Consider the following 13,869-nt stretch of genomic DNA (forward strand, 5'->3'; position numbering starts at 1 on the left):
GAGATTCTGCATATTAGCTATATCTTAACTGCTTGGGGTTGTGCTCAGTTTTGGCTCCAATCTATATCTTATCTATCCCTGGTCCAAGAGACTGCTCAGCCTGATTTAGTTAGTAACAGGAAAACGGGAACCTGAAGCTGCAAAAACCACAAATTGATTTCACAGTACTTACATATTATCTTATCGAGATCGAAGGATTTAAAGTTATTTTAAGAGAAAAATGTTAGTTCCTTAGTGACACATGAATGTATTTGTGTGGAGCATAAGATAGCTTTTCACAAGGTTTGAGGATGGTATTTTAAAAGGTATCATGTTTCACTTCTGGTGCTGTTATCAACCAATGCCATTATAATTAGGGGTGGCAATCGGGTCGGGTCAGGCATAAACAGGTCGGGTCAGATACAAATCGGGTCAAAATATTATAAATCTGAACCCGACTTGTTTATAAACAGGTCCGGATTTATAACCTGAACCCGACCTGTTTAATAAACAGGTCACCTGACCGACCCGTTTAAGACCCGTTTAAGGAAAGGAAAGGATGGGGACCGGCTGCCCGGCTGGATGGGAGGGGAAGAGACGAGAGAAAGAGAGAGAGAGACTCCGAGAGAGAAGGAGAGACCGAGACCGAGAGAGGAGGAGAGATCGAGATCCAGACCGAGAGAGGAGGAGAGATCGGGATCGAGACCGACAGGAGGAGAGATCGAGACCGGGAGAGAGAGGAGGGAGAGATCGAGAACGAGAGAGAGAGAGAGGAGAGAGAGAGGCGGGAGGGTAAAGGAGAAAAAAAATCACTGCTCATCTTCTTCTCCGATCGGCCTCCCTCGCCACGGCCGCGCCCGAGCCGCCACCCCGCACCGCCCGCGGCCTCCGTCTTGCCGTGTCGCCGCCGGAGCTTCACCGATCGAACTCGAGATCTACCGTGAGGCCTGCGACCGCCGCTGTGCTGTCGTTGCAGCGCTGCACCGAGCCGCCACCGCTGAGTGCCGCTGCCTCCGTCGAGCGTCGTCGCTTCTGCCGCTCCGCCGCTCGGATCCAACGTCCCGTCGCCTTCCCGATCGGACTTTCCACCGCCTTACCGAGCCGTTTGCCTTCCTGATCGGAACTCGGGATTTCTTTCGTCAAGAGAGGAAGAGCCGGAGAGGTGGGAGGCCAGGAGGTTTCGACGACGAGAGGGAGAGAGCCGGGTCCATCATCCATGGAGGATTGGAGGTTTGGAGGGTTCGACGCGATGGAGGGAGAGATGAGGGACGGAAACGCGACGGAGAGATGGGTTCCCTGACGGCCTGACTACCTGTTCCTGACCCCGTGACCCGTCCCATCTCATTAAATCACGCTGGATTGTGGGCTAAGCAACCTGTGGGCTGTGGAGATAGGTAGTTATTGCTTTCCTTTGGGCCAAGGCTTGGGCCACCTTATCTGATCCAATCCGACCCATATATTAAACGGTTTAAACGGTTTAAACGGGTCAGACATCTAAAATCCGTATCCGACCCAATTAATAAACAGGTTAAACGGGTCGACCTGTTTACGACCCGAACCTGTTTAGGCCAAACCCAAACCTGTTTATGGCGGGTCGAACACGGGTCGGGTTGGCGGGTCGGGTCATATTTTGCCACCCCTAATTATAATTAGTGTACCTCATTGACCCTGGTCTGATATCAGCATGGGTATTTAAAAAAAAAAAAAACATCAGATGAGTGCTTCAGATTGATGCAAGGATATGTGGGATGGATCTATTTACTTTTTCCTTATAGTTTTTACTATTAAGTATATATAACTACCTTTTACATACATGTCTCTTGCTGGAGGAAATCAAGGTGAAACATATTTCTCATACAAAGAGAGTAGAGGCACACTAGGTGAGCAAATGTGGACCATTATTCAAAATTCAATGGTTTATCTTGGTATCTTGGTGTGTTTCCTTGGGAGGTAGGGCTTTTGCGATGAGTGAAACATCTCATAGTTACAAGGAGAGAAATAGGGTGGCCTGCTAGGTGGGTTGGTTAGGACTATTAATCAAAATTCAGTGGTTTGTGGCTCAAAACCCAGTGGTTTTTAACATGACAGCATTTCAGTGTATATATATCATGGTTAAAATATCTTGACTTATCATCCGATAAAGTTACTAAGTGATTGAATCTAACAGTATTGCTAGTTCAATTTCCTCTAGAGGCATATCGCCATTTCAGTTTAATTTATCAGTGTTAGGAAAATCCAACTACTCAATTCTACCTTGTATTCTTTTATTCACTCTGTTGATATCTGTAAGAAGCTGATTTTAAGTCTGATGCACTTTCACATAAGAAAACAATGTCCGTCAGAAAAACCATTCACTGCACTATCATTTCATCAACAATTGCGAACCTACGATATATGTTCAAGATATACTTTATATCAACTAGCAACTCGGCACTTTTCTTATCTGGACCAAATGATCTTAAAATTCTAACTATCTGGTCACTAACTTTGCTTTTGCACCAAGAACGATGCTATAGAGTAATGTCTTAACGGTTTTTAATGTGCCTTGATCGTGATATTAATTTGTTTGAATTAGTAGGTATGATCATCTTGAAACCAGCAAATATTGGACGAAGAATGTTGCTGTCATCTCTAATTTTATTTAATTCTTATATTTAAACATAGTTTCAGAAAAATGTTGATTGGAAAATTACAATTGGCAAACTAATACTTAAAGATCTGATTGTGAATTTGGCAACATATGACCCCTGGTTATGTCATTTAATGTTTAGAAGTTCAAGAATTACTTTTCTATTCATTTTTTTTTTAAAAAATAAAACATGTTTTTAGGTCAGAAATCTTCTTGCAGCAGGTTTACTTAGAAAAGCACGGTTTGTAACTCACTTCAAATTCTTCATTTTAGAATATTGCTTCCCAACTTGATTATTTTTCAATAAAATCAGTGAAGTTTCGATTTTGGGATAAGCAACCTTTGCGTTCTGCTATGATCTATTGTGATGTCAGTTTTGTAGATTTCTAAAAGTATTTCTCTTCAAGTGTTATATATATATATATATATATATATATATATATATATATATATATATATATATATATATATATATATATATATATATATATATATATATTGTGATATAAGGACTTCTTTCTGTGGGGGTATACTTCTCGGATGATGGTGGTTTGTCAGTTCTGGTAAGGATAGCTTAGTAGATGGATAAATTGTAACATTGGGGATTATATTAAAATGTCATTACTTCTCATGGATACGGACACTGAAATTTTTTTGACAGATCCAGACACACACACACACAAAAAAGGAAAAAGAAAAAAAAATAAAAAATGAAAACGGAACACCTTGTTCAGTGGGCAGCCAGTGCTGCAGAAACCGGTACAGTTCTTCTGCTATGGTCCCTCCATTATATATTGCTAAACAACCTTCTGGGGTTCTGATGAAATAAGCATGGATGCTGGTGTTCATTATATTTGTGGACGAAACTTTTAGAGTACATTGTCAATGAGACACTATAATTTGGCAAAGCATGATGTTCAGATTCTATTCCATCAATCAGATTATTGCCTACCAATTGAGGGCTGTGTTTCTGAAACTAGAATGTGAGTATCAAATATGTAGTATTGCTTTACTGGGGTTCTAGTATTAATCATGCGTGGAAATATGTATTGCTTATTTAGTTCCAGAAAACCTGCTTTGGAATCTCAAACTTTGCGATGTACAAGGTCTTGGTTCTTGGTTCCTTTTAGTCCTTGCTAAGCATTATCCTACAGGTACATTGTGCAGGGGAAATGGTAAGTTAGCAGTGGAAGCTTTGCATTGTTGTTGGGTGAAAAATAAGACATCTCATCTGGGGTTGGTCTGGCCATCTATAAGATCCTATCTTGATCAGGGTCCATACTTAATATGACCATTACTGCTGTATGGGAGTATGCATTTGCTAAGTTTTTGAAGCCTTATCCGTTTCTTTTTCAGTTGATTTTGGAACTATTCAATTTGGATGAAATTTTCTTTTGATGCTTGTGCTTCCATGGGTGAATGGTTCGATGTTTGCCAATGGGTTGCCATTTATGCTAGCCAATTCATGCATGCTCCGCGAACATCTCGCATGAATCTCGAGATAGGACATTGTGCTATCTAAAATCTGCCCTTAGAAGAGGTATCCTATCGTGCAAGAGTAGTCACTTGAAAGAATTTTAGGTTTTCTGATGCTGATTTGGTAGATTGTTCGATAGATAAAGCAATCTACTGCTGAATATTGCACCATGGTTGAAGGCAGCACGGTTACATGAAAGAGTAAAAAGCAGAGGATAGTATCTTGCTCGAGTACTGAAGCAGAGCATATAGCAATGGCATTGACAACATGTCGCTATGGTTAAAAACTTAAGGATATAGCCTTTGATTATGATGCTCCTATTGAGATGAGATGCGAGAGCCTACATGGCGTCATTTTTGTTTCTATTTTTTTATAAATTTTATATAAATGAAGATAAAAAATATGTTAGATGTTATTTTGAAAGTTATTTTAATTATTTAAAAATAAAAACTTCTTTACTTTTAATATTTTTAAAAGTAAGAAATTTATATTTTTTATTATTACCGCTAACATCACCTTCATCACCGTCACCACTGCTGTTATCACCATCCTTGCTACCCTCATCACCTTCATCCTACAATTACCACTATTATTGTGTCTCTACCATATTGTTGAGGCACGCTGCACGCACTATCTCTATTTTAATCATTGTTGCCTGTGTTATATAGTATGGCACCTGTGCTTCCAGCATCGTTGTCACTGTCTTCACCACTTCTTTACTTTCATTATCATTGTATTTATCACATTATTGGTACCTCCTTCAAGTTGCTGCTATCATCATTCTCATCGCCGTTTGTATTTATATTTTAAAACTAATTGGCAACACAAAATATATTTATATTTTTTTAATTTAAAAAATAAAAATAAAATATATTTTTTATTTTGAAAATATAAAAAAATTAAAGTCTCAAGAACCTGCAGCGAATCGGTTGACGGATTAGATTTTCTTTATTTTGTACGTGTCTTGACCACGTAAGCGCTTCTCCTCGCGGCTCGCACTTTTCAGACACTAATTAGCTGGCTGGACCTATACTAATGCTATATTATCGCGGCCTTGTGTGCAAGTTCTTAGAGTTTTCAACGCGGATTGGCCAACGCCCTTCCTTCCTTGCCCTCAGCGTCCACCAACTCGCCAGGTGGCGGCCAGGTTCTCCCTCTCTCGTTCTCGCCGGATCGGCCATATTTACTTCTCATTTTCTCATTTCTCGCTCTGGTTTATTTTTCTGGGACAAATCGCAGGGTCGGGAGAGGGAGAGAGAAGGAGATAAGAGCGAAGATGGCGAATTGGGAACTCAAGCACTGCTGCGATCACGATCAGGTCGTCTTCATCGCAACCGTCGGCGTCTTCACCGTCGTCATCCTCGCCGTATGTCTCTCTTCGATCTCACCACCTCCTCTCTCTCTCTCTCTCTCTTCAATATCCCAATCTCCCTTTCAACTTTTCTTCTCTTCTTTCCTCCCTCTGGGCGAGATACCGAGACCCCCTTTACCTGGTTTCCGACTAAAAAAAGCCTAAAGGGCACTGCTGAAGTCTATTCAACCCAACTTTTTACTAAAGTTCGTCCATTTTCTACATTGGAGGCCTATAAAGGCTTGTAGATTTTTAGATACAAGTCCCAATTCAGTGGACGATGCCAATAGGTTGCAGCAATGTCTCCCCTTTGATTGAATCTAGCTTTTGCCTTGGCATCTTCCGCCGTGCTGTTTGAAGTGACGCCTGCTTATTCTAATATTGCGGTGTTGTTTCGTGCATCATCTGTCGTGAACTACTCGTAGTTGTGGAGGACGATCTTGCTGACCCCTTTCAAGCTTATCACCGTATTTCTCCACGAGACCAGCCATGCTCTTGCGTGCAAACTGACATGCGGACAGGTATGAATATGAAGTCAAAATGCACTGTACGAATTCCAACAGAGCATATCTAATGCACAGATATGTAATCCCCTCAGTTTGTATCAGTTTGATGTGATCTTGAATGAGTATCGTGATTGTTTTGCTTTAGAATTCTTTTTTGCAGGTGCATGTGAGATTCAGATGTCCTCATTTATTTCTATCTTAAACATGCTCTGGATCTCACCATGTTAGAGCAATCTTGGACGCATTGTATCGTGTTTCACTTAATTCAAGCAATTCTTTGTCTTGCTTGTTTTGGTAGAATATCGAGCCCAGCGAACATAACCTAATAGTGGCATAAAATAGTTTGCCTCCATAAAGTAATCCTGAATTCTGAATATCTAACCGGTATTGCTAAGTGCAAAGTGTTTTTTTAATCAACTCTTTTACTGAATATGTATCGTAGCATTCTTCTTGATTATTGTCATAAAAGATTTTCTAGAAATTCATAGTGCTTGTGTGCTTTCAAGACACGCTACCAAACTTCTGGATCTAACGATCATCGTGTGTTAGATTTTCCCTCCCTCAGTGAAGTGAATCTGTAGTGTTGTGAATAATGATGAACGGAAAAGGAGAAAATCCATTAGCTAGATAAGGGGCGGATGTAGCCAAGTGGATCAAGGCAGTGGATTGTGAATCCACCATGCACGGGTTCAATTTCCGTCATTCGTCCATCACATTATTACAAATTCCAAAAAAAAAAAAATCGATTTTCAATATTCCTATTTATGGCGACGAAGAATAAAACTATCACTATATTTTTTTCCTTTTCCTACTTCTTCTTCCAAGCACATGATAACCCCAAGGTATTCATGGAACTGCTATTATACATGCATTTACGCATTCTAATATCAATATGTGGTGTTTCGATCAAATGCTAACCCATGCCCTGCTTATCATTTTACATATCATGATGCCTTTTTGGACATTCCAGCAGCCTATTCATAGTTTTCATCTTTGATGCAGGTGGAGGGTATGCAGGTTCATGCCAATGAGGGTGGGGTCACACAAACCCGTGGTGGCATCTACTGGATAATTTTGCCTGCTGGGTGTAATGCATTTTTCCTTCTCTAATTGTTTACTATTTCTGGTCTCAATGTGCAATATTCCATGATACAAAGCTGTGAAAATCCAGTTGTCAGAACTTCTTACGTATATCATTATTGATTCTTAATGGCCCTTGTAATAAAATGTTCTGCTCTTTTACAATCCAGATCTAGGGTCATCATTTTGGGGAATGGTTTTCATACTTGCATCTACAAACCTTCTCACTACAAGAATTGCAGCTGGTTGCTTTATAGTTGCGCTTCTCGTTGTCCTCTTTGTCGCTGAAAATGTAAGCAGTTGATCTAATTAAAATTAATTGTATATTAGCTTCCTTTTTTCTTTCCCTCCTCAGCCACTTCTTTATCAAAAATCTTGGATGGAAAGGTAATATGTTATGTTTCTTTTCCCCCTCAACATTCCTCTTCTGTCTGTATCTCTGATAATATAATTGTGGATCATGCAGTGGACTCTTCGAGGACTGTGCATAGGTAGGCATAAATGATCATTTTACTTTGATCAAAATTCATAACCTGGCATTCGAGATATGCACAAAATTAACATATAATCATGTGACCGTCTAGGCTTCATCATATTACTTGCCATTGTTTGGGTTTTACAAGAAATTACAAAGGTCCGCATTCTTCGCTATGTCATTTTGTTCATAGGTGCGAACCTATATACCTGCACAATTTCTTTTGTTTATGATTATTCATTGCGCATTACTTGTAGCATATCTTGGAGAAATTACATGTGCTTCTTTGCAAACTGCAGGTGTAATGAACAGCTTATTTTCAGTTTATGGTAAGCATGCTTATTACCTAGATTTATTCAACAAAATAGTTATGGAAAAACCAGCTGTTCCTTACCAATAAGTTGGATAAGATCTCTGGAATTTGCCAAAATCAATGCCATAAGAATCATTTCCTGTTACAGATATCTATGATGATTTGATATCCCGAAGAGTCCACTCAAGTGATGCTGAGAAATTTGCTGAGATTTGCCCTTGCCCTTGTAATGGTGTTGCATGGGGGGTTATTTGGTGAGATTCTGTCTCTAAAATACAATTTATTTGTGAAATGACTTCTCTGGTTACATACATGAAGGAAGCTTTCATTGTATCATGTACTATATCTATAGCTCTACTAAATAAAACACTGTTGATTTTGCTTGCAGGGGTCTGATATCATTTGCGTTTCTCTGCGGATCCATTTACCTTGGTCTTGTTATTTTATCCTGAGGTATTAATTACTTTATATTTTTATTGGTTTTAATAATAATTCATTTTGTTATGATCTTAGCTTTAGCAGTCTGCGTCATGTGTAAAGGAATAATGAGAACCTGATTAGGAGCTTATGTTATCAAGTTCTCTTGATATATGTGTTTTAGATCTTCCAAGGGAGGTGAATGACTGATATAATGCTAGTTTGCCTAGTTTTTATCTGTGTCATGTTAGCAGTTATGGTTTCACAAACCTTGTGAAGAAAAGAAAGGGGATATAACTCTGTTTAAGAGATAGTTAAGTTCTACAAAGGAAAGAAAGACAGAATTTTCTTCACTGGATGTCAACAAACCAGAAAATGAAGATATTACATATTAATTTTAGTTGGAATCCGTAAGAACATCTCGAATACAACCTTAAATATCAAAGAAGATTTCAGTCTCTTTTTCTGCTTAACTTCCAAGAATTTTGAGAATGCAATTGTTTCTTGCTTCAGCAATAAGATTAACAGAGAAAATAGAGTAAATACTTTTGGTATCCTTTTTGCCAACAACTTACAGTTTACTACTGTTCCTGGCTCCCCCAGGAAGATGGAAAAACAACCAATGAGCATCAATCAATCACAGAATAGAAGGATGAAATAGAATGCAATTGAGTTGGAAAAAACAAAACCTAGTCGATTAATATGTTTCCCATAATGGAAACAAATTTAATATACCAAGTCCATAATCTTTTCTGACTTCTCCTACTGTTCTAAATTTTGATTATGCATTGACAGAACATTAAACTGTAACATAGCACTAATATGTTTCCCGTAATGGAAACAAATCTAATATGCCAAGTCCATAGTCTTCTCTGACTTCTCCTACTGTTCTAAATTTTGATTATGGACTGTCAGAACATTAAGCAGGAACATATGACTATCTTTGAAGCAGTGACTTTAAAATTTAACTAACAAGCATTGATAAGTATAGAAGGAAAAGGATAGAAAAGAATCTTTGGAAAATGGAGTGTCACAGATGCTAAACTATGCACAGAACCTACTTGATTAATATGTTTACCTTAAATGGGAAACAAACATCTAACATGTCCAGTCCATAGGCTTACAGGACTTCTCTTTTCGTTCTAATTTTTCATTGTGTACTTATGGTGCATTAAACGTGAAGATGGCAGTAAAAAATCAATGCGAGTATCTTAAGTAGTGATTTAGAAATTTACTGGTGGACATCTTTAAGGCTGGAACATTATGTATTTAGAAACAAAATCTGATCATGTTCTAAAATTTTCTTATAGTATATAAATTATGTTTTGTATCAGTATATTTTTTTGTATTTTAAGTGCTTGATTTTTTGTATGCGTACTTTTTAACTTTCCCTTACCATAATTGCATGTTAGAGGTGAAAGTTATAGCTCAATGTAATTGAATTATTAGGGTTTCACCCATTGTAGGAGATTATTGTATGCTGGCAATTTTCCAACACTTGTTCAAATTACATGTTATCGGTTATCAAAGGAATCCCGAGCTGTCAAAAACTAGCTTTCGAAATTTATTGTGCATGAGTGAGCCACTCATTGTTCATTGCTTTAATTGGATTTCACTGATGTAATCCCACCAACCAATTTAGTTGGGGCCTAGAGTCTTGGGGATTATTGCTCATTGGCAGCATGAATTGCTCAAATTGGTCGAACCAATTGGTTTTCTTCCTTGTTTGAAGGAGTTCAATCTTACCCCCTGGCTTCACTATCAGCTGGATTGAGTGGCACTTTTGTAATCAGAATGGCGAAACTGGAAGCCCTTATAGTTACCTCTTTGGTTCCAACCTTTTATTTGGCAAGGATTTTCAGGGAAGGATCATATCTACTGTACTAGCCTCATATCATACTGCCAGGCTTGTTATCTAATGTTTTGAACAGCCATGTTACTGAGTTACTGACAAGCCCAGGTATCATCACATTCCACTAAAATTGACCTAATTTCCCTCTCATTTTGTCATCTTCACGAATCCATTTTGGAGAATCTCATTGGTCTAATTAATCTTCTGTTATTACCTCTAGGAGGACATATCTGGTGTTATCATGCAGGTTTGAACCCATATGGGCACTTATTGTCTTTTGTCTTGTTCTGGAGTCATGCTATTTTTGCACCATCTAATAGCATGATCTGCTACCTGAACCTCCTTTCCCCCTTGATTCTGAGGTCTTTCCATCATCTACAGGCCCTCTATTGCTCTCTACTTTTTATTCATCTCAGGTGCGACAATCACCACAACATGGGCTCACTGAAATATGTTTTTAACCATTAAGCAAAGAAAAAAAAGAGTTTCTTTTTACCTTCTTTTATGTACTCAGTCCTTTTTTATTTCCTTCGGCCTTGATATGCTCCTTGCTCTCATTTTCAGCCCTTTGAGTTCTCTAGGTACATTGTTCGGTATGTGCCAGAGTAACTCCTGTTTGTGCCAAAGTAATTCTCAGCCCAGATGCCATTTTTTTATTTCTTCAGTTTCTTGATCCTCTGCCACCTGTCACACTCTGGTGGTTGAATTTGCTCCGTGCCATCTAGGGTTGTAAGCAGTATGTAAAAGCTGGACAGCAAACTTATTAAGTCAGGCTTGAAATCTTTATGCAAGGCATGAGTTTGGTTGGTTTTGAAATAATAACTAGCGTATGCATTTAATATGTATTTTTCATGTTATGTTATGTCACATATATGTATTGACATATTACTGTTTTTGGTATACTTTATGCCATTACCTTCAAATCCTTTTCCTAATATGCTAGTGCTACTGTTATACTATGTGTTGTGTTTGTAATCTAGTATTACCTCTTGGGTTACTTATCATACCTCAACTAATTGAAATATTACACTCCAAAGTTTTTTTTTTTTTTTTTTTTAAGTCAAAAGAAGGCAAGAGAAGAATAGTAAATAATAGCAACCTTGTAAGTGTGCATTTACTCTGAATTTGAAATATCCATCATTCTAAGGATCATTAGGGCTGAGAATTAACTTAGAAACTCAAAATGTTGAAGGATGCTATAAAACTGTGCATGTGGTCCATCTAATCGAAGGATTAAAAGCCAGAGTCAGATCACTTCTATAAATTGATGTTATAGAGTTTAAAAAATGCACTTGTTGGATTTGAATGCGAATTTGGATTTTGTATTCCTTGTCAATGTTGGGCTTGTACCTCGCATGTGCCTGACCTCAAATTCATCTGTGTATGTGACTCATTAAAGAGATGTTGCCTGTTCTAGAGGATCGATTCGTTTTTGTGCTTGGTCATTATTTCAAGGAACATGACTTGTGACTTATTATAGCTTGTCATCTCAGATTATAAGACATCTCTGCATGATCAGATGTAACATATTGTGTTTGGTTGTTGTGCAATATCAAACACACCATGGCAAAAAGGAAACTGCCTTTTCTATAGGATCATTTTTAAAGTTTTTCTGACAATTGTAAGTTCTTTCCTATGGATTAAACTATGTGCTTGATGAAACGGGCAGCAATATTGTCATTCTTCAGTCAACTGGTATATTGCTGATATCTGCTACCTAAATTAGTTGTCATGCTGCTTCTTTGTGACATGTCATACCGATGCACTGTGAACAGCACTATTGTAATATTTTTTCCCCTATCCTTCAATGTTCTAAACCATTCTTCACACAACATTGAAGACATGAACGCTTTATACTGATTGCATCTGCTTGTTCCTATAAGAGCTGTCAAACTGATTCGTCATTGTATGTTAGTCAATGCTATAAGCTTTGGTTGTTCTGATCCTTTTTGTCTAACTTGTTCTCAGGCTTCAATTTTGCATGGATTCTTGCCTCTCTTGATAGGATGGAGTGCACAATTTTTCAAGAGGTTCCTGTTCTGATCCATTCTTGATTGGATCGGGCTTACAATTGTTCCTCCTGGGTCCATTATGGAGTGATGAATGGCCATAGCTGATACATGTTTTTGTTCATTATTCTTTTATGACGCTACTGGCTCTCATCTGACCTTCCAACAATCATGGGTCTCGAACACATAGCTGATCATTCTTTGCTATTGAAGAAGTTTTGTGTTTCTGATTTGTTAGAGGTTTTTAATCAAGTGTTCCTGCAACGAATTAATTTATTTCCAAGTCAGAATGCTCCATCGCTGTGGATACCAATATTAAGCAAATGATATGCCTGGAAAATGGAAAATCATGTCTTTTATAGCTATTTGCAGCATTTGTTTGTAGCGGAATCTAATTCATTCGACAATGGATATCCAAAGATCATGCTATTAGTGATGATGGCTAACTGTCGAATCATACCATCTTGATGGTGGATTGGAGCATTTACCCTGATGAGCAGCTCGCACCCCCTCATCTCGGTTGCACCAATACTTACATCCTTGATACAGTTAACATCTGCTATTCAGATGCTTTATCTGGCCAAGGGATCCTCCCATGCCTGCTATTTTTTCTGTTTTTGCTCTACCAGAATTCTCACATTAAAGTGCCCTCTGCTTGAAATTTGATATGAATTATTCTCTCAACACCAGTTCAATGGCAGCAAAAAAACTGCATCACTACTCATTTCATGGTACTTCTCTGTTTATTATACAATCTATACAAATATCTTGTACATTTTTTCAGATACAACATTGCACCAGATGCGATCTAACTTCCTATAATGTTGGCCATTTGTCTGTCTAGGATTGTGGAACACTTCACTGTGGCCGACATCGTTGAGCTCTATTTGCATGTATCTTGGCATCAGAGTGATGAATGGAAGAGCATGCTCATCTCAACCATGCATTCCCCTATTCATGTAAAGGTCCCTGCTACATGGCTACAAGCAAAGTTGTGTGAGGGACATGAAGATGTCCCATGGTGGCCGGAGGATTACTACTTATTCTTGTAAGGCTCGTCTCAAAGGCTGCTGTCCCTTTCCCTGTTACACTTGATTGATTTGAGGTGGGACCATGAAAGGCTTCATTTGCATACCTGACATCTCTTCATGTCATTCCGAGAAAAAAGGGACAGTGGATCCCACGCCTTTGCATGCACCATTGGCCATAAGCTACAGTGTATACAAGAATTGATCATGACGAGATGTAGCCAGGAGAGGGTTTTAATACTTGGATTTCTCAAGAGGATCTTTGCCGAGGATCATTAGAAGTTAAATTTGATACGGAGGAAGTCGTGCTAGCTTTCTGTGGAGGCTGAAGATGAGGAGAGTAAGTGTATGTGGGGATGAACATCCTTTTTTTTTTTTCTTTTTTTCTTTTTTTTTTTATGAGCCGTTGTTTGACACGAAGCGAGCATGAGTGTACCCCGAGTAATCCAAAATAAGTATCTGCCATAGCGCAGGCGGGACCACCTCAATACCATCCCAGAGGAAGCCTTCCGAGTGGTGCGTAGTGTAGGATACAACCTGAAAAATGCGCGTGGCTCTGAAGGCAGCAAGCTCCCTCTATCCCATATATATTCTGATGCAACAGGTGTAAATTTTCAGTGTTGTGCTTTTTCTATATCCAGTCAATCACTATGGCCAAGACGCCCTCTAAGTGAATGTAGTATGCTTCCACCGCATGCTTAGCAAAGGTGAGGCCCTCCCATACTACTCTAAGCTGTACTCTGAGGACTGACT

General features: G+C 38.7%; 1 protein-coding gene across 4 annotated transcripts; it reads left to right on the forward strand.

The window, feature by feature from the left end:
- The first annotated feature begins 5,016 nt into the window (after window positions 1–5,016).
- On the forward strand, window positions 5,017–12,455 carry LOC103711243 (uncharacterized). Of its 4 annotated transcripts, none has more exons than XM_039124224.3 (11): window positions 5,017–5,232; window positions 5,325–5,451; window positions 5,862–5,957; window positions 6,945–7,029; window positions 7,193–7,314; window positions 7,489–7,513; window positions 7,607–7,690; window positions 7,797–7,826; window positions 7,959–8,064; window positions 8,199–8,263; window positions 12,048–12,455. In XM_039124224.3, the coding sequence occupies exons 2-10, from the start codon at window positions 5,362–5,364 to the stop codon at window positions 8,260–8,262; spliced, it is 702 nt and encodes a 233-aa protein (XP_038980152.3). In that variant the 5' UTR covers window positions 5,017–5,232; window positions 5,325–5,361; the 3' UTR covers window position 8,263; window positions 12,048–12,455. The 4 variants fall into 4 exon arrangements, with proteins under 4 accessions (XP_038980152.3, XP_088558452.2, XP_038980151.3 ...); XM_039124223.3 differs by having other exon boundaries at window positions 5,055–5,221; XM_088702325.2 differs by lacking the exon at window positions 5,017–5,232 and having other exon boundaries at window positions 5,250–5,451.
- The last annotated feature ends 1,414 nt before the right edge of the window (window positions 12,456–13,869 follow it).

Source organism: Phoenix dactylifera, chromosome 8 (genome assembly GCF_051530095.1).
Source record: "Phoenix dactylifera cultivar Ajwa chromosome 8, Ajwa_hap1_PhDact_Kaust_v1.1, whole genome shotgun sequence".
Classification (NCBI taxonomy): domain Eukaryota; kingdom Viridiplantae; phylum Streptophyta; class Magnoliopsida; order Arecales; family Arecaceae; genus Phoenix; species Phoenix dactylifera.